Below are 19,148 nucleotides of genomic sequence, written 5' to 3'. Positions count from 1 at the left end.
TTCAAGGGAATTTGCGAAGGAATCTCCGAGGGAATTCCCGGAGGAACTTCTGAGGGAATCCTCGAATGAACTCCCGAGAGAATTCCCGGATGAATCCCCGAGGGAATCCCTGGACGAATCCCTGAGGGAATTCCTGGACGAATCCCTGAGGGAATTCCGGGAGAAATCCCCGAGGGATTTCCTGGATGAATCCCCTAATCAATTCCTGGAGGAATCTCCTTGTAGGAATTCCTGGAGAAACCATTGAAGGATTTCTTGGAGGAACTCTTGATGGAAGAATGTTTTATAATACAGTGCTGGAAAAAACTGTGAATGAACTCTTGGGAAACCTCTAAAATAAAATCGCTCCAAGAAATAAATTCTAGATGTATCCCTGAATGAAATTCTGGAGGAAATTGTAGGACTTCTAGTATCCTTGAGAGAATTTTCGGAAGGAAAACTTGGGAGAAATATGCGAAGAAAGCTCTTGGGGAATCACACAAGAATTATCTGGAGTAATCCTGCATCGGTCCGTTACGCAAACAACGTTATGTCTAACACTTTAGCCATTCAGGTAGTGAAAGATCTAAAAACAAGCTTTTCACCGATCATTTGCAGTTCACCCAGTGATCTGCAGAAATATTCGAATGCAATATTTGTTGAGTTTTTAGAAGCTCTTGAGCTACGTTATCGTTAAATGGCGAAAAGGGGATGGTTTCGTAAAAATTATGATTTTGTAGACCATAAACTCTAGTAAATATACCTAATTATTAAATGAAGGGATACCAACAAAAGCCAGATTAAACATATTGGAAGGGTTCATACAAAAGAACTAAACTAGCAAAATCTAACACAGAAATATTTACGTTTTTCACTGATCCAACATTTACCTCTTATCCTATCTACCCATCAGCGTCTCAAGTGCGTGCATATGTACTCTACTTTCCGAAGAATACACGAAACTTTGTGAACCCAAAATGTAGAACAGTGTGCTTCCGTTTTGTCAACGAGAACGTCGATCGGTCAATATTCCTGTGTTTGGAAAATCGGGTCTCTAAGTAAGGTCGCACGATGAACACCAATCACGTCTTCTGCGGCTCTGTGTCTGTCCTGTTTCTTCTAATAAAAGTTGCCCAATGAACAAATCTAAAACCATTCGAATCCTAACATTCTCTGGCAAAATAACGACCATCTACTTGCACAGGACGCAGTCTTCAATTTAACGTTTTACCTACCATGCCACGTTTTGAACTGTAAAGAATTTGTTCCGAGAAACTTCGGAGAAGACAAAAATCATACCGAGGAGGCGAACTCGTAACGTTGCTTTTATTGTTTCAGTGTTTGGTTTTGGTATTTTTACTTAAGGGGTAATTCGCGATAATTTCAATCAACCCTGGCTGCGTCCTAGTTCGGTATCGTGTTTTTTTTTTTTCTCAAATTTCGATTGATTTTTATTGTTAGGGGGTAGTAATTGTTATTATACAGCTTTTGTGTTTTCCACTCAATGATATATCATCATAAAAATCGGGCATCCTTTGGATTTCAGAGGGTAGGAAATTTTTGAAGATTTCAATGGATATTTCGTGGTATGGTCTATCTCGGTCGTAGGTCCTACGAGAGTAAGATACAGCAAAAGCAAAAGAACTGAATGACAGGTTCGCGTTATTTGAATGTTGATCATTGCCTAATTGTGGAAAAGATCTGTATGTTGCAAGGGAGTTCGGCACAATTAAATTGCCATGACAGAAACAACTTTTGGTGTATTTTTTATATAAAACACCATAAGTTGTCTTTTCATTGAAATGTTAATGAAGCTCTTGCTTGGATAATTCGTTTGCCAACGAAAAATAGGACAATTCTTTCTTGCTTTTACGACATTCGCGTAAGTGCTTTTGAATACACGTATTCGTCAATCTTTCTTGGCCCTTCATATGTGTTAGGTCACATAGCAAGATTTACAGATAATTTCATTATTGAACAATAGCTTATGATTATGCTTTGAAAAAAATCTATGGATATGAAACTTTGTAAAACTTTAATTTTGCTGGAAATGAATGACAAGAGAGATGAGGAAACTTTCGGAAAATGAAGTAAGATTTCTCAAAGGGCCTATTAGCAACTATGGGATAACTATTAGTCTAGAAATCCAATCAGAATGAAAGAGAGCCTATGACGGAGCGACTTACATTAAGTTACATACTTTGAAACAGAACTTTTGAAAACAGAATAGCAACTGCAAAGATGGTCTTTTTGGTAAAATTATTTTGGAAGCTTTCAACGACTAAGCTGTCGTTTTTGTCCAATACTATATAATATTAATCATATTTATAGGTATAGGACAGCCATGTAAAGAACGTCAATAATTCTTTTAAAGAAGTGATTTTTGAGTTTTTTTACTGACTTTCTTCATTACATATTAAGATTTTCAGCCCTAGGCGGGTTGACCTCATATTGATGAGCTTTCTGAGATATTTTTTAACAGTAGCGACTCCTTGAGCATAGAAACACATTTTTCAGATATCATTCATGTTGGTCTCAAATCAACTACAAACTTATCTTGATTTAGGCAATGAACAATCACAATTCAACCAACTTCACGTTAACGTTGTTCCCTATCTCCCCTTCCTTCCAAAGGATGCCCATCAATATTTATATAAATATGGCTTCTAGGTTCGTTCTTTTATCTACTATTAAGTACACGCTCACGCTCGGGCTCGGAACCGATTTTAGTGTGTGTGACCTCTCCTTCAAGTCAGTCGCACCCCATTTACCAGTTGACCGATTATATTTTTTGCTGATTATATTAACTATTTTTTACTGTTATATGTTTGTGTGTGTCAGTGTGTTTATTTTACTGTTTTTTTGTGATTCGTATTATTTCTCCGGAATTTTGGTTTTCTGTTTCGCTGTTTACAATTTGTTATTCTCTAGATTTCACAATCTATTGTTTCGCAAAAAAAAACTCGGCTTGAACGTGTCCGTTAATCTGATTTTCTTGTTTCAGATCATTTTTTCAAAGAGAGTCGAGAAATTTCTCCGTGTCTGTGTGTTCTTATACGTGTGTGTGTGTCCGTCCGTGTCTGTTCCGCTACGGTTTCGTCACAGAGAGAGTACGCGCAGTCCCATGGATGCTGGTTGTCGAGTATTTAAAAGTAATTGATTTAGTAATCGTCAAGGTCAACGTCGTCCAGAGGCTCGTCAGCCTGCAGAGACTGGAAGTCCACCTTGTAGCGTAAAATTCCTGAGCACATTTGACACGCATCATGTAATGATCCCACCACCATCACCCGAAGTTTTTTGTTTGTTTGTTGAGTTGCGCATTATATAGTAAAAGGGGTTAGCATTTTGGAAGACAAGAATAGAAAAAGGGAGAAATCGTCTTGTTAGCATGGCTAGCCATAAGTGATTAGGAGCAGCATTGAGCTCTGTTTAGCATTCGACAAGGTTATTTTGCTTAGCGAAAGCTACAGATCAGTAACTTCGAAACTTACCTCCTATTCCACCAAAACCTCGTACAAACTGGCTGCCTTCCTGGGACTTGTCAGTGATAATTTCCAAAGTAGCACCAAAACTCTTGTAGTTGTTTGCAAGCCATTCCAACAGTGGCTGAGATTCAACCAATTCCATCTCCACGCCACTCTGAAAACAAAGAAAACCAATGCCCAAATCAGTACCAACCCTTCTATTGCACCTCATCTAATAAACCATTACCTCCTTGTCGGTGAAGTGGGACTTGTCCTTTTCCTGTTCAGGAGTCAGATGCAATACTGTGGTGGACGTCGCACTGACGTGATTCTTCAGCACATAACGTTGAATGTCCAAGTTCTCCCAGCAGATCAGCGTTTCCACTGATCCCAGCTCCAGCGCCTTCAGCGTGTCCTCGACACCGAAGCAGTATTTGCCGGTATCCTGCAAGGAGTAATAGTAACGAAAAAGGGTTAACACGTTGAGTCCTGAGCTTCAGCCTCGTTTTCTTACCTGTGAAATTTCGTCAAAGTATCGACCGATCAGTTTCTTTTCTTGGATGAATTTCACGTTCTGCAGCGATTCGGCTGCCAGTTCGATAGCTTGGTTAAAACCGTTCTCACCGCCGTACGAAACGTCCACTAGTTTGATGATTTTCGATTGCAATCGCTGTACGGAAGAAAATAAGTAAAATATTGTAGTTCATCGTTTCGAATTTGCAGAAGAGTTTAGTTGCAAATTGAATCTCTTTAGAGGAGAAAGGACCATTAAAACAGTTTTTTTTTATTTTGAATAATAAATTGAACTTATTAGGAATCTATGCATTAACTTATCTTCATCTCATAAATTCATCATTCAAATAAGTGTAAGTTATTTGGTAGAAGATCATTTGGCATAACAAACAATTATATAAAAAATAATCAAACTACGAATATAGTGTGGTCCACTTATCGAAATGGAATTAGGTATTAAGTATCATTTGGCATGACTTTGGAGAGCGCTATACTGCCCCTTTTCGCATAACTGTCCCATGATCTTTCACAAATTATGTCACGCTCCAATGGGGGAGGGGGTTCCAGCCAAACGTGACACGCCTTACAAAAATTTCGATGGTCTCATACAAAAAGCGTGACAAGGAGGAGGGAGGGGGTCGAAAAAGCTGAAATTTAGCGTGACATAAATTGTGTACCAGCCCTAACGAATATTTATCACAGCTTTTGCGAGGACTAAGAATAGTAATGACCATTACAGGGTGTCTACTCATTTACAAAAATTAAATTCCCTGATATTTCCAGGTTTTTCCAGGCTTCAAAATATAATTCCAGGTGGTTCCAGGTTCAAGAAAAGCGCCAAAATACATAAATGATTGATTGTAAATAGTAATTTCGTTTTAATTTCCATGAGAACCAAGTATGCTCGTCAAATGATTTGAAAGTGCCTTTAATCATCAAAGTAAAATATGAAGAAAACACTAATCAAACTGAAGAAAAAATAGCTATTCCTTCAAAATGGGATTCAGATTTAAGGATCAGCGATGTACCCAAGAAATTTCTCTGGAGGTCGTTTTGAATATTTCCATAGATGATATCTTGGGGAAATCAAGGCTAATAGTGACTATGACCGACCCTGAAAATAACAACTTTAAAGACCTCTAACTTAAAAAAAAACTGAAAAAGACTAATAGAAACCATGATCTAAGAATTTAATTCTTCGTAACATTACGACAAATATAACTGCTTGCTGTAGATTTCTTTCACATGTTACTGCGGTTATCTCTTCTGGAGTTTGATTTGTGATTTCTAAGTAATTCTTCCAAGGACTTCGTTTTAGATACCTTAATGAAATCAATCTGGATTTTTTCTAAGGATCAAAAAAATCCTCCAAAGATTGTTTCATTTTGCAAGGCAGTTCCAAGTTCTCCAGAAATTTGATTTTCCTATGACATTCTGCAACATTTCTGTTTAGAGCATGTCAAAAAATCAAAATTCCTTCAGGGAATCCACCATGTTTTTTAATTCCCCAAGGACTTTAAATTTATCCAATCATTCATCAAGGGCTGTATCCAGGAACATGTCAGCATTTTTTTTTCAGATTTTTTAGAGAAAATTTCGAAAAAAATTCGTGTGGAACTTTCAAAGAAAATCTTAGAGTAATCTCCGATGAAACTTGTGTGAACTCTAAGTTTGCCTTAATAAATTTTTGCAATTATCTCGAAAAGAATTCTTGGATTCATGATGAAAATCTTTCTTGGATTTGTCTAATAAATTACTAAAATAACTAAAAAAACATTCGAATCACTGAATAATGTCCTATAACACTTTTTGAAGTTTTTCCTAGAAGTAATACGGACAGAATATCTTAAGAAATTTATGTATGATTGATCGGAATAGTAACTGTTATAATTGTTGTAGTATTAATTAGTGAGGAATTTGGAATGAAGTTGTGAAAAATCCATGGATATTTAAAAATGTTATTTGGTTTTTTTTTCGAGGCATGTTTGAACCGCAGCAATTATATTTTGATGAAATGCTGGAGAAATGCCGAGAGAAAGTTTTGGACAAATCTAATGATATACCAGGTTGAATTTATAAAGGAATTCTTGGAAAAGTTTATACCGTGACATGCTCTATTACCGTGAGGTTAAAAAAAAACTCAAGTTTCAATCGAGCAGTTAAAAATAAAGTATGATTATTATTCAAGTCTTTCATGTTTTATATAGCAGACCGTTTTATATACTTTGCATAAAAAATATGATTTGAACCATTTTGAAAATTTTAACCATAGTTACAGTTGATGTTGTTAAACATACTAGTATTCCAAACACCGTGCATCTGACCCCGACTGCCGGGTCACATTTTGAAAAATCTCTCAATCGAACGAACGAAGCGCATTAAAAATAAAACTTTTATATCAAACAACGTATTGAGGTTTGCATGATTGATTCAGGAAATAAAATATATATTTCACTTCGTCATTTTGCAATTATAACTGAAACACGGTATTTGGAACACATAAGCAACCGTGCCCTTATACCGTGTATTGGCACCAGGCGATTACATTCTAACGTTATTTTTGTTTGTTTGTGTGTGCAACTTTAGTTCAGGTTTGTCATGGCTTTCCAAATACTACTTAATGTGCTAACGTTTGTGACAATCATTTAGAAAAATAAATAATATAATATGCTAGAAATCCACATAATTCTAAAATACACGGTATTAGGCAACACACGGAATTAGAGCAGGTCACGGTAATAGAATTCATCGCAAAATGCCTGAATGATTTCTGGAGCAGTTACTGAGAGTAATCGGAGTGATTTTTTAAAATAATCATTTTCAAAATGCCTGGAATACATAAAATTATTAGCGTAGGAATTATTATAAGGTTTGGAAAAACGTTGAAACGTTTTTTTAAGCACTGGAATAAACCATCATGAAAGACCTCCTGTAGGATCTGTGGGAAATTTCCTAGAAGTAACAAGTTACTAACAACTGGAAAATCGCTATAAAAGCTAGTGAAAAAAATACATCTGGAGGAAATCCTGGAATAATTGGATTCTTTGAGAGTAATCTCTTTGAAAATTACTGGAGGTAGTAGCGCTGGAGTGCTCTAGGATTTTCTAAATTAAATTTTGAAGAAATTTCTTTAACCCGTATAGGCCTGAGTGAAAGCAAAAATACTAAAACCCTTACCACTCATCGAATACTTAACGGATTCGAATAATTTTTTGTCAGTATACTGGCCCACATATCTAGTTTCTAGAAGTGGCCGGAGGAACTCGGGAATACTCCTGTTGCCGGAGTTACAGCGGTGGGTCACTGGGTCAAGTCGGGTAGAAAATGGCGATTTTTGGGACATGCCAAGTTATCTTTATTCATTTCCAATGGTATTAATTTTATTTTGCATAAATCATTTACATCTGATATTCAACACTATAAATGAATATTTTTGCACCATTTAGAGTGTACCAAATGCGGCCATTCGGACTTAATGCCCTGAAGAACCGGCTCTAGATTTGTTAGGAACTAAACCGTTTCAAATCTCTAAAAGTATAGATCGAACATAATAGTTCACTAAAATGCGTTCCCATAAGCTTGACACAGATGTGAAGATACAAATTGTGCTCTTTATCACAAGTTTAAGGCATCCCGGGGCCCGAAAAAGGTCATTTGTTGGATCAATCAAATGCAGTTGACATAATTATTCAATTTAATCGACTATCAGAAGGTTTACGCTGATACGTTTTTTTTTTAAACTCCTTGATATAGTGGCCACATTATAGCCGATTCTGGAAATTATCTGTGACTTGAAATTTGCCTACCTCCAGGGGCACAGCAGCACAGAACCCTTGTTACCCGACCTGACCCAGTGATCCACCGCAATAACTCCGGCCACAGGAACATTCCCGTGATTCTTTGCCCACTTTTAGAAACAAGATATATGTACGAGTATACTGACAAAAAATAATTGAAATCCGTTAAGTATTCGCTGAGCGGTGAGAGTTTAAGTAATTTTTCTTTCACTCAGGCCTATACGGGTTAAGCATCCCTTTAGAAATCGCTGGTAGCATTCCTGAAAGAGTTCTTGGAAGTATTCCAGAAGATCTCTGCAGATATCACTAGAATTCCTAAAAAAAACTCCTCGGGATCTGAGAAAAATGTTATTGAGAACTTGTGGAATAGCCGCGTAATATTCTCTGAAGGCTCCTCTGGGGCCTCTAGAATTTTGAATCAAGATTCACAGCAAGCATATTAAGACAAAAAAAGACCTCAAAAAAGGCATGTTAAAGACTAGATTACAAAATAGTTAAATGACTGCATATCGAAAGTAGTGTTTTAGCGGCGCAGCCGAAATTTTTTTTGGTTGAAAAGTTCTGAAGTCGCAAAAAGGACATATTCTACCATGCATTACTAATTCAAAATAATTTCCCTGATTGTGACTGAAATTCCCTGAGAATTCCAGGTTTTTTCCAGGTTGAATAAAATTCCCTGATAATTCCAGGTTTTTCCAGGTAGTAGACACCCTGCATTATAACCATTTTAGACGTGAAAATTGAAATTTTCGGTCGAACTTTCATTGAATAGAACAAAACGAAAATATTGTTTTTTTTTTCGATCTTGGTTCTATAACATTTCCCCGAAAACCATTTTTTTCCGAAACCCAGTACCTCAAAAACCATTACCCAGAAAACCAGTTCCCCGAATGCGACACTTCCCCGGAAGTCAGTGATGCACTTCAAGAAATTATTCAATGACGCTCTTGAATTTGAGCCTAAAAATTTGAGCCTTCCTCGTACTGTGTACGACAAGCGAGGTTTTCCTGGTAGTGCTACAATAGTTGTCGACGTAATAACTCTGTCAAAAAATTCGACTGACACAATTCAAGCCAAAAGCGAAATTAAAAATTGACAGTGACTCCAGACGAGTAATCTTGTAAATAAGCCCCTGCATTACTTGCCTGCATTAAATCTTGTCGGTATTACAATTACCAACAAGAGATTTGTCCTTCTTTTAACTATCGGATATTATTGCATCATAATTATTAACGTTTCCATCATTGATTTTTTCATCTTTTATCATCGATTGTTCTTTAGTGTCTACCCCGTTTGGTATAACGTCATTTGGCAGAATGACGTTTGGCATAACATTTGATTGGCGTAATAGTCGTTTGGCATAATTCAGAAGATGTGCATTTTTTTTTAAGACGCGGACACGTTAATGCTTTCAGTGGGCATTTTTTGCCCTTTGAAGGAAGCACCACACTAGACAACGGAGTAGCATGCAACGCCCAGTGGCACAGTCGGAAAACGTTCCTCACGAAAATTTTCCTGCCTGAAGCGGGAATCGAACCCACACTTCTTGACACGATGCGGCTAAATGCCTGGTGACACTAACCGCACGGCTACGAAGCCCCATTTTTTTGTGAAAATATATGAATTTCTATTCGTAAAACAGGTAGATTTGAGATTAGGAAATCTCCACTGATTAGGTCTCTTGGCGCTGGCGCTTTCGTAATAAATTTCATTCTAGACAAGAGGTACGAGATTTAAAAAAAAAAACATACTCACTAGTGCCGTTTGGGGCAAAATATTGAACTGCAAAACTCGAAAAATGATAGCCCTTGATAAGTTTGCAACAGGCGTAATTTTTCCATGTACCGTCAACTCTCCCTTACTCGATATTCTGTATCTCGATATCGAGTTAAAGAAACATTGTAGAAGTTGGTTTTCATGGCTATCTCGATGGTCCCTTGGATCGCATTTGCACTGGTTTTGTGTTCTATAACTGGGTACCTCTCTTTAACTCGATGGTCCCTTCAATATCAACATATAGAGAATTGACTGTAGTTATTATCCACATTGTAAGAAATTTGCAAAATAAAAGTTTTATGTTCACTTGCGCCACATGGTGGCAAAACCTTGAACCTGTTGACCAGAATAACCATTTTTTTTCCGAAGATGCCATCTTTCTAAGTGGTCAGGATTCTGAGATAGCCACAAAACTAAAGTTTCATACTCACTAGCGCCGCCTTGTGGCAAAATCTCAAATCTCTTAGTTAGAATAATGATAGCCCTTGAGCTACTGAACAACTTCGCCGAATACTCCATCTTCCAAGTGATCAGGATCCTGAGATATTCGCAAAACAAAAGTTTCATGCAGGCTAGCACTACCTGGTGGCGGAATTCCGTAGCTCAATGACCACGGTACGTCAGCCCTTTAGCTATTGAACAACTCTTCTCAAGACACCTACCTTGCAAATCATTAGGATCAGTTACAAAGGTTACATTCTCATTCATCTAAGTTCATATACATAGTTCGAAATAGCGCACCTACCGGCCAAGTTCTCAACTAGAATGATAATTCTCAACTTCTAAAGGTAGATTGTAATGAGTATTGAAACTTCGCCGAAGACAGTACTGTGCTATCAATCTATAATGCATACAAGATATTTAACAACACCCCCAAATTGATGAAATCCCATAAGTCCTGGGTCTCCTAAAACGCTCCACATCCATGTGTCTTATAGGAGACCTGACTGTATTTGTCTTATTACAACCATTTTATCAGTGTTGCCAGTGTGGAAAAATGTTTGTGTTTCGATTTCTCGAACGCAATGTGTAACACGAAATACACGATAATAAATCTTCGTGCAGTTTAGTGGAATACCTATAAGCAGATAAAACCGAATTTAGTATTGCGCATTTCTTTCACCACTGGACTATCGCAGAAGTTTTTACAAGTGCGGAAATGCTAATAAAACTGCGCAATTGCATCAAATCGGGTAGGGTAGAAGCACCGCTTTTGGCCATACGCCAGTTGTAGCCATAGTAGATTATACACTGTTTTAAATAACCAAACAGTATGGAACCTTTTGTGTTCAGTAAGTCACATTCATATGATAGAGCTACATTCATTTACTCGTCCAAATTGACTCAAAACATAAGAAAAACAATTAATTTTCCTTATAATTTTGACTTCCATACACCTAATTTGGCCAGGGCACTCCTAATTTGGCCACTCTCATGAGATATCAATGCGATTGGCCAATTTAGGAACCGAAGATAAATCTCTGGCCGAAACTGGTTCCGTTGGCCTATATTGACCAACGGGATTTTCAAAGCAAAAAATGGCTTTAGCTCAGTTTTGATATTTTAAACACATATTATGGATTGAAAGCTTGCTTTTGACATATTTGTAGTATAAATACGGCTTCCCATTTAATTTTTATTGACATTTTCTCTTAGGCTGGTCAAAACCGGTGCTTTTACCCTAGCTGTCTTCGGGGGATTTATCCTTCGTAAATCAAAGAATAAGTGCTCTGAAGACACCAACAGGATTCAATGCAATCCAGCACTTTTATTCACACTTCCGCACTTATGAGGCCACACTTCGCAATCCAGTAGTGAAAGAAATACACAATACTATACCATTGAATTCCACTAGAGTTTGTATCCTTTGACAGATACGCGTATTTCGACCTTAACTGTAACTGTCGTGTACTAGACTCGACTAATACATTCCGGTAATTTTTGAAAATGATTAGAAAACTTACTAGACAACCAATGTAGGAATACCACGACGAATCGTAGTAGGACTTCTGAAGATTTTTTTTTAAATCGTGTTCAGTTTTTTTGTTGTTTTCCTGGAAGGATTCCTGTAAAATATTTTAAAACAAATCTCCCCAATCTTTTTGATTCGCGGCCCATATCTCAGAAAAAATATTGCATGGCGGTCCAAAACATTTCCAACACTTTTTAAACGAATAAGAAAAAACAATTCCTCTAGAAAAAAAGCGAGATAATTGTTTCTGAACATCTTATTGAAGATTCAAAATCGCACTGGGTATCCTATAACGATCGAATTATAGGATTGCGAAGAAGTTATGTTCAACAGTATGTCAGAATTCAGATCAGGAATCGTTAAAAATTCTGCTAATTTTATATTAGAATCATGCCAAAGATGTAATAAGAATCCTTATTTAAAAATACTGCCTAGGAGGTTATGTGAGATTTTTTTTTTGCACTATGATACTATCAGAATCTCCATTCTAGAATCCTTTACCGTGGAATCTGTGAGATATTTGTCCATGATTTGGTATGCACCCTGCCAAAAAATCTGTCAGAAATCCACCCAGGATAATGTGGATGCCTTGCCCAAATTTTGTAACAATTTGATTCTGAGAATTCTGAGAATTACCTTCAATGATCCATTAAAAACTAACGGAGTGAATCACCTTGCTGAAATATGAGTTTAAGATTCAATCGAAATTGTTAACAATGATCCTTGGTATATTATAACTTTAACGATTTCTTTCCCATGGTAGCTGCAAAACTCCACTGATTATTAACGAATAGTTACTAGAATATGATTCCTCACTGATCAGACTAATCTAATAGTCAACTGTTTCATTTTTTTTTTTTTGTTTTTTTTTTGTATGGTATTCAATTGGAGCTGCCTGACAGCTCAACTTGTCAAGGCTGAACCCTCGGTCTGGCTTTTGCCAAGTTTTCCCTCTACCAGGACCAATACTCAGACGGACTAGGCAATGGCGCCCACATGAACACTGTTTTTTATTAGTATTGTGACGTGATAGTTTTTGAAAAGTACCCATATGCCCTTGCTTCTGAGAAAAGGAAGCAATATGAAAATCAGCAGCTCCATTAGAATTTGTTTGAAATAGTAGTGCATTACTAATACTGTCTAGTCGAAATGGTTTTGAATAATTTATCATTCAAGTGCTATTCTGATTACTATTGTCTTTTACGTAAGATTAGAGTCTTAAATGTCAAGTGTCGTCAAGTCTTAACAAAATTAGGCTGTTTAGTAGTAGTTCTAGTTAATTTCATTTTTTGTTGTTAAAAATATGTATTGGTCATTACGTTCATATATCCTTAAAGAAAAAAGTCGCTTTCCTTGTCTGTTCAACAATTTTTCAAAACTAGCAAGTGTACCCTAATGATCGATCTCAGCGTCTTACTTTCCATAGCCATTTTTATAGTGAATATTGAAGAGTAAAGTTACCTTAGGCTTCTATTACAGTCTCCTACAAGATTCACTTTTCGGTGGCAAATGCAATGCTTCACAACGCCTACTTTCTACTTGTAAATTTTGCGAAAATGAAGCTGGAATTAGATTATTTATACCGCTGTTACAAAAGAGGTATTTCTTATTATGGCAATGTAAAAACCATATTAAAATAAGATTGTCGCCACTTATTTCTACTCAGTGAATCTACTAGTCATTTTCCTAAGAGTTCCTAAGTATTCCCTACGTCGTATATGATAACGATGTATCTAGCTAGCTAATACTAAGGTGGCTACGGATCATTCTGGTTAGGAAAAGGCAAACTGAACGTCACCAATAGTATTAATGTCCACGTCGAATAGATTAATTATTTGAAATGGGCATCAATTCTATCAATGACGCAGAATGACCGTTGGATCACATCCGAGATATTATTGCGTCTATGCCAAATGAATTATGACGCGGCTTTAAGCAAAAAATGCCAAAATGTGATACCACCACTACAGGTTACGCCTTTGGTTTCCATCATATGGGCTAATGGATTATGCCCTCCCATCGCGGCAAGGTCGCATAACCAAGGGGAGGGAATCTAATAGTCAACTGTTTCAGTAGTAAAACTATTGATAAAAAATCAATCTACTATTGATGAACAATTAAATTACTATTGAAAAAAACTCAAAATATCAAACTTGTTTCGAAAAAATAGACTTTTTGCAACATTGTTTTTCAAGCACTTTTCATAAAAACGCTTTTTCATAAGGAAAAATAGTGATCAAAGTCGTGAGCGGTTATCACTAGGTATTTTTGTGTGTTCCAATAACCGCTCATGCAAAAAATTAAACACAAGTTTAAGGAACTGTCGATTTTAGTATACAGCCTTCTTTATTGCAGTAGTAGCTATGGTTTGACAATAAAAAATATCAGGTTAAATAACAAAATTCGAAATAATGCATTTTTTAGTAAGTTCGTCATAAAATCTGTTTACCGTGAGCGGAAATAGGAACACTTAGATGCAGTAACAAATGCAATTAAATAATTTTTTACAAAAGTTTTTCAAATTTTTTTTTATTTACCGCTGATTACCTATACTTGGACCTACATTGTGACATAAAAATAGTATTGATTGACACAATAGTTATTTTATAATAAACATTTGAACACATAATTTCCTTTAAATGAGCGGAATCTGGTGCACTGATGGTAGTCCAATATGTATCAATAAATATAAACAACAGTGTGCGGAATTAGGAGCGTGCGCGACATATGGTAGCATCACGGTATTCATTTAACTTCAAAATACAAAACAGCTACAAGCTTCTGAAAGAGTTTAGTTTTGTTAAGATTACTGAAAAGGTAGGTCGCAGATCCTTCTAAAAGTTTAGCAAGTTTTTCAAAAATGCGTCACTGGTTCCAGCCAATCTTTTTTCGAATATTTCGGGCAGAAAATGCAATTTGTCTTTGGAATGATGAAAATCTTGCTTGCAGATGGAAAGCTATTTCAAATTATTATTCATTTAAAATCAGATCCTGAAAATTATAACTTGTTACTAATAGTGGCTTTTTAGTGACCAGATCAAAAATAGTGACCAAGTTACATGCTACAAGCTCTGCTATTGATCCACATAGACTTTGTCTTTGCTTTGACCGTTTCCAAAAAATAAGTTTGGCCTTTTTACTCTTGCAGAAAAGATCCTGACGTTAGAGGGGTAATTCAGTAGGAATTTTTCAAAGAACATCTGAAATTCCAGAGGCGACTCGTAACCTCACTTTTTACCTGTGCTACGAATCTAAAAACAGATAATTCGACAAATTTAGTTTATAAAACACAAAGTAAATGGTTGTAATCCTCCTTTCTAACAAAGCTCTATTTGTTAGATGCTAATTTGTTGCTGAAAATCCAGAATTTGTAATCGTGGAACAGGTAGATTTGAGGTTAGGGAATCGCCACAGTGGAATTCCTAAAATGATTACTTGAAAAACACTTCTCCTTAGGAACATTTCTAAGAACAATTCCTGGGAGAATCCCTGGAGGATTTTCTATAGAAATTTGGGGAAAGTTCCTAAAAATATTAGAAACTGCTGATTATCTAGTAAAATTCCTGGGGTAATTTTTGGAAGAATTTTTGTCAAGAATAAACAAAAGCATTCCTGAAGAAATACCGTAAAGTGCCGTAATTCAGCGCAGTTAACGAATAAAACATTTCAAATGCTTAATTAAAAATTAGTATTGCATCAACAAAAAGGCTTTATGGGTGGATCGCTAGCAAATCTGTTTTAGATTATGGCAAAAATATAAACTAGACTGTATTCACACGTTACAATTGTGATTTTTTTGAAATAGTTCACTCGTTGACCGACTCAATCACGAAAATATGTGGGGTGCCCTGAGACGCAAGGGTGTTTCTGAGAAAATCATCGGCCTCATCGAAGCGCAGTACGAGGCCTTTACGTGCAGAGTATTGCACAACGGGGTCTTGTCTGAACCCATCCGGGTTGTAGCTGGAGTGAGGCAAGGATGTATACTATCACCACTACTGTTCCTCATCGTAATTGACGAGATCCTGATAGGCGCCATTGACCGTGAACAAAACCGTGGGCTGCTGTGGCAGCCTATTACTATGGAGCACTTAAATGATCTCGATTTGGCTGATGATATTGCTATACTAGCTCAACGGCGCTCTGATATGCAGAGTAAGCTAGACGATCTTGCCGAACGCTCCTCAGCGGCAGGTCTCAACATCAATGTCAACAAGACCAAATCGTTGGATGTAAACACGGCCGGCCCTTCCAGCTTTACAGTAGCCGGGCAAACAGTGGAGAACGTCGAAAACTTCCAATATCTTGGTAGCCAACTGGAGTCTGACGGCGGTACCAAGATCGACATAGGTGCACGGATCAAGAAGGCGAGGGCTGCTTTTGCGAGCTTAAGAAATATTTGGAAGAACAGTCAGATTAGTCAACGCACCAAAATTCGAATATTCAATTCCAATGTCAAATCTGTGCTGTTATACGCCAGTGAAACGTGGTGTGTATCAGCGGAGAACACTCAACGGCTGCAGGTGTTCATCAACAGATGCCTGCGGTATATAATTCGGGCATGGTGGCCACACAACTGGATTTCTAATGCTGACCTCCATCGTCGGTGCCACCAGCAACCGATAGAAACCGAAATTCGACAACGAAAGTGGGGGTGGGTCGGCCACACTCTACGTCGGGGCGGAAACGAAATCTGCAAACAAGCGCTGGAATGGAATCCAACAGGACATCGCAGCAGAGGCAGACCCAGAGGATCATGGCGGCGCAGCCTCAACAAAGAAATAAAAGAAGTCGACGGCAATTTGATCTGGCCGCAGGTCAAGGCGATAGCTGGAAATCGCCCAGGATGGAAATCTTTCACGTCGGCCCTATGCACCAGAATGGGTGCCCATGACCCATAAGTAAGTAAGTCACTCGTTGAAATTGCTTAATTCCGCGCATTTTTTTAACGCTTTTCCATATTCCGCGCAGAAGAATGCCTAATTCCGCGCACTTGCAAAACAATCAAATTAACATTAATTTTGTATAAGGCAGCATCCATTCATTACGTAACGCTGAAATTGAACATTTTCAACCCCCTACCCCCCTCCACAACACTTTTTGTATGAAAACAAAAGTAAAGTTTTGTATGAGCCGTAACGTAGACTTTTTTATAATTTTTTGACTATCACGTGAAATAAGGATAAACATTTATTATAGTCTTTTCCTGAGACGAGACTCGCGAAGACGATCTTCTTATTCTGTCATTGCTTTTTTACTTATTCCTCTGTGTTTGTATCAATCATTCGCAAACCCTCACATGAACATCCCAGCAAATATGCAATTGCGATTGCATCACACCGAAACATAAAAAGCCTTTGAAGTGAAATTTTATGCCAGAAAAAATTGCAGACATTTGAAATAACTATAGTCTTTTGTTTAGATTTATCAGCAGCATTGGAAAAACTGCTCCGAACACTGAGGTTTTTATAACAGTTTATTTTGAATACAATACTTTTCAATTTTTCAGCATTTGGACGTTTCGCGACTGCGGAGACGTTGATATTTTTTCCTTTTCCTTGTCAGCTTTGGGGTTGCATGTTATTCCAGAAGAAATTTCAAAAAAATATGCAGTTTGGCGAAATCGCCCCGACTACCTCTACACACTTAAATTATTTTACCGTAATCCGTGAATTTCACCGTAATCTCAACAGCTGATCAGTTCGGTAAAATAAAACACCGTAATTCCGTCGAAATTCAACGGATTGCGGTGAAATTTTACCGAAAACTGTAAAAAATTACCGTACTCCGTTAATTTATTTCACCGAAATTTTCAGCTGTTGGGATTACGTTGAATTTCACGGATTCCTGTAATATAATTTAAGTCTGTATATTCGTATTCTGCACTGTTCATACAATAACAAATGTTTATGGACCTTGATTTTGGACAAACTTTTCCTCCCACCATGAATGACCACGTGGTTTCTGAACGGCCGCTAGTTTCCCTGTAAGTGGGCTTTCCCGATATTCCGGTTGTTTGCGAAACGTATTTATGCATTAAAATACTTTCTCAGATAAATATTCAGCTGTGAAGACCAATATAGCATGTTTTACTTGTTTGTTGTTCTGTAAATAGCAGTGCGCGGAATTAGGGACTTATGAAAAATGACGTGCCCTAATGCCGCGCAATACTTTTTGGGATAAATCTCAATAATTATGCTAATATTTGATAAGATTTCATAGAAGCATCATGAAACACATCTGTAGCAAGTAGTTTCATAGAATATTGCATACATAACAAAACATTTTCAATATAGAAATCACGTTTGTTTGTGTCCTACAGTCTTAGCACGGACGCTAAGGAAATTGAAAAAATGGCGTCTACTCAGACGGGCCTCCACTGATTATTTTTTTACGCCGCGAAAAATTGCTCTATTTGCTTTTATTTGTGATTCAAACTTATTCTAAATCAAAGTAGCATCAAATGGCGTTAAAAGTTGCTGCAGTATTGATGTGTATTTCCATATGTAAATAATTTTGTATGAAATGCGCGGAATTAGGCAAAGCGCTGAATTAGGGCACTTTACGGTATCAGAAATAATTTCTAGAAATTTGGATAAATCCTAGCATGTAAGTTACGTTCAGTTTTACTTTTTAATTCTTTTTGTAAGTGTCACATTGACAAGCGATTTTGTTCCATTGTTTGCACCACGATTCACAAAGAAACGTTAAAGCAAATCATCATAAGCGTTAGCAATCAATTAACAGTTGGCGACTGATCCGCCACAAACCGATTCGCCGTACCAGATACTTAGTAAATTTGTACTCACCGGATCGAACATATCTGACTGGCTGAGTTCCGTTTTGAAATCGGCACTACCGGCCAGGATCAGTCCGGCAATGTTTGGCTTGTCGTTGGTGATGAACAGCTGGGTGGCCACCTCTGCTACCTTTCGGACGTAATTGTGACGCTTTTCCATACGGAGACGGGCGAAACGCAGCGCGGACTGACCACCACGGCCGTGCTTCTTCGGCAGGTCGACAGTGAATTTGTGCAGCACTTCGCGGGTGTTACCCTGTGTGTGTGAGAAAAAATGGTTCATTAAAAAGAACAATATCCAAGCGGAAGGAACTTACCTGGAGCGTTCCGAACAGTGCACCGTTACCGTCCATCACGATGAAACCAAACTTATTGTCGTCCGCCAGCAGAGCCGTCAGTGCTTCGGTGTGAAACTTATTATCGCATAAGTATAAAGAGGTATTGATCGGTTTGAACGGTTCAAAGTCAATGTTGACCTTCTTTTCCTTGCCCTCTTCGGTGACGATCGTACCGCAGTAGATCACGAGTCCATTCGGAGGCACTTTGGTGTATAGTTTGAGCCGGTGCTGGACCGAGGTAATGGCACCCAGTACGGAGAGTCGGTTGACGCGGGATTTGATGTTGGAAGCGGTACCGAACTCGTCGGCCAACATCTTGCTTACTCGGCTGATCTGATCCTTCGGTGGGATGATCAGCGAGATCATGCTCGTGCCATTGCTGAAAAGGTAGAAGGGTGAAGATGCAGATGGTTAGAAAAGCTTGTCTTCGATGAGAATATTGGTACTTAAATGTTATCAATATGACAAATGGATAAAAGCAAAGGTTGTAACAATATTGAAATCGGACAA

General features: G+C 37.6%; 1 protein-coding gene across 4 annotated transcripts in view; it reads right to left on the bottom strand.

The window, feature by feature from the left end:
* LOC5575273 (eukaryotic peptide chain release factor subunit 1) overlaps window positions 1-19,148 on the bottom strand; it is a 61,846-nt gene that overhangs the window by 9,588 nt on the left and 33,110 nt on the right. For 3 of the 4 annotated variants that reach the window (XM_021852196.1, XM_001661829.2, XM_021852197.1), the window contains exons 3-7: window positions 18,618-19,017; window positions 18,311-18,556; window positions 3,958-4,113; window positions 3,691-3,888; window positions 3,471-3,618 (exon numbers count right to left, since the gene is read on the bottom strand). In XM_021852196.1, coding sequence (XP_021707888.1) covers window positions 3,471-3,618; window positions 3,691-3,888; window positions 3,958-4,113; window positions 18,311-18,556; window positions 18,618-19,017 — 1,148 coding nt within the window. Of the gene's footprint in view, window positions 1-869; window positions 3,221-3,470; window positions 3,619-3,690; window positions 3,889-3,957; window positions 4,114-18,310; window positions 18,557-18,617; window positions 19,018-19,148 lie in introns of all 4 variants that reach the window. The other variant, XR_002501950.1, reaches the window with a different exon arrangement.

Source organism: Aedes aegypti, chromosome 3 (assembly GCF_002204515.2).
Source record: "Aedes aegypti strain LVP_AGWG chromosome 3, AaegL5.0 Primary Assembly, whole genome shotgun sequence".
Taxonomy (NCBI): domain Eukaryota; kingdom Metazoa; phylum Arthropoda; class Insecta; order Diptera; family Culicidae; genus Aedes; species Aedes aegypti.
Note: the sequence above shows the minus strand (reverse complement) of the source record. Positions and strands in the feature narration are given on the sequence as shown.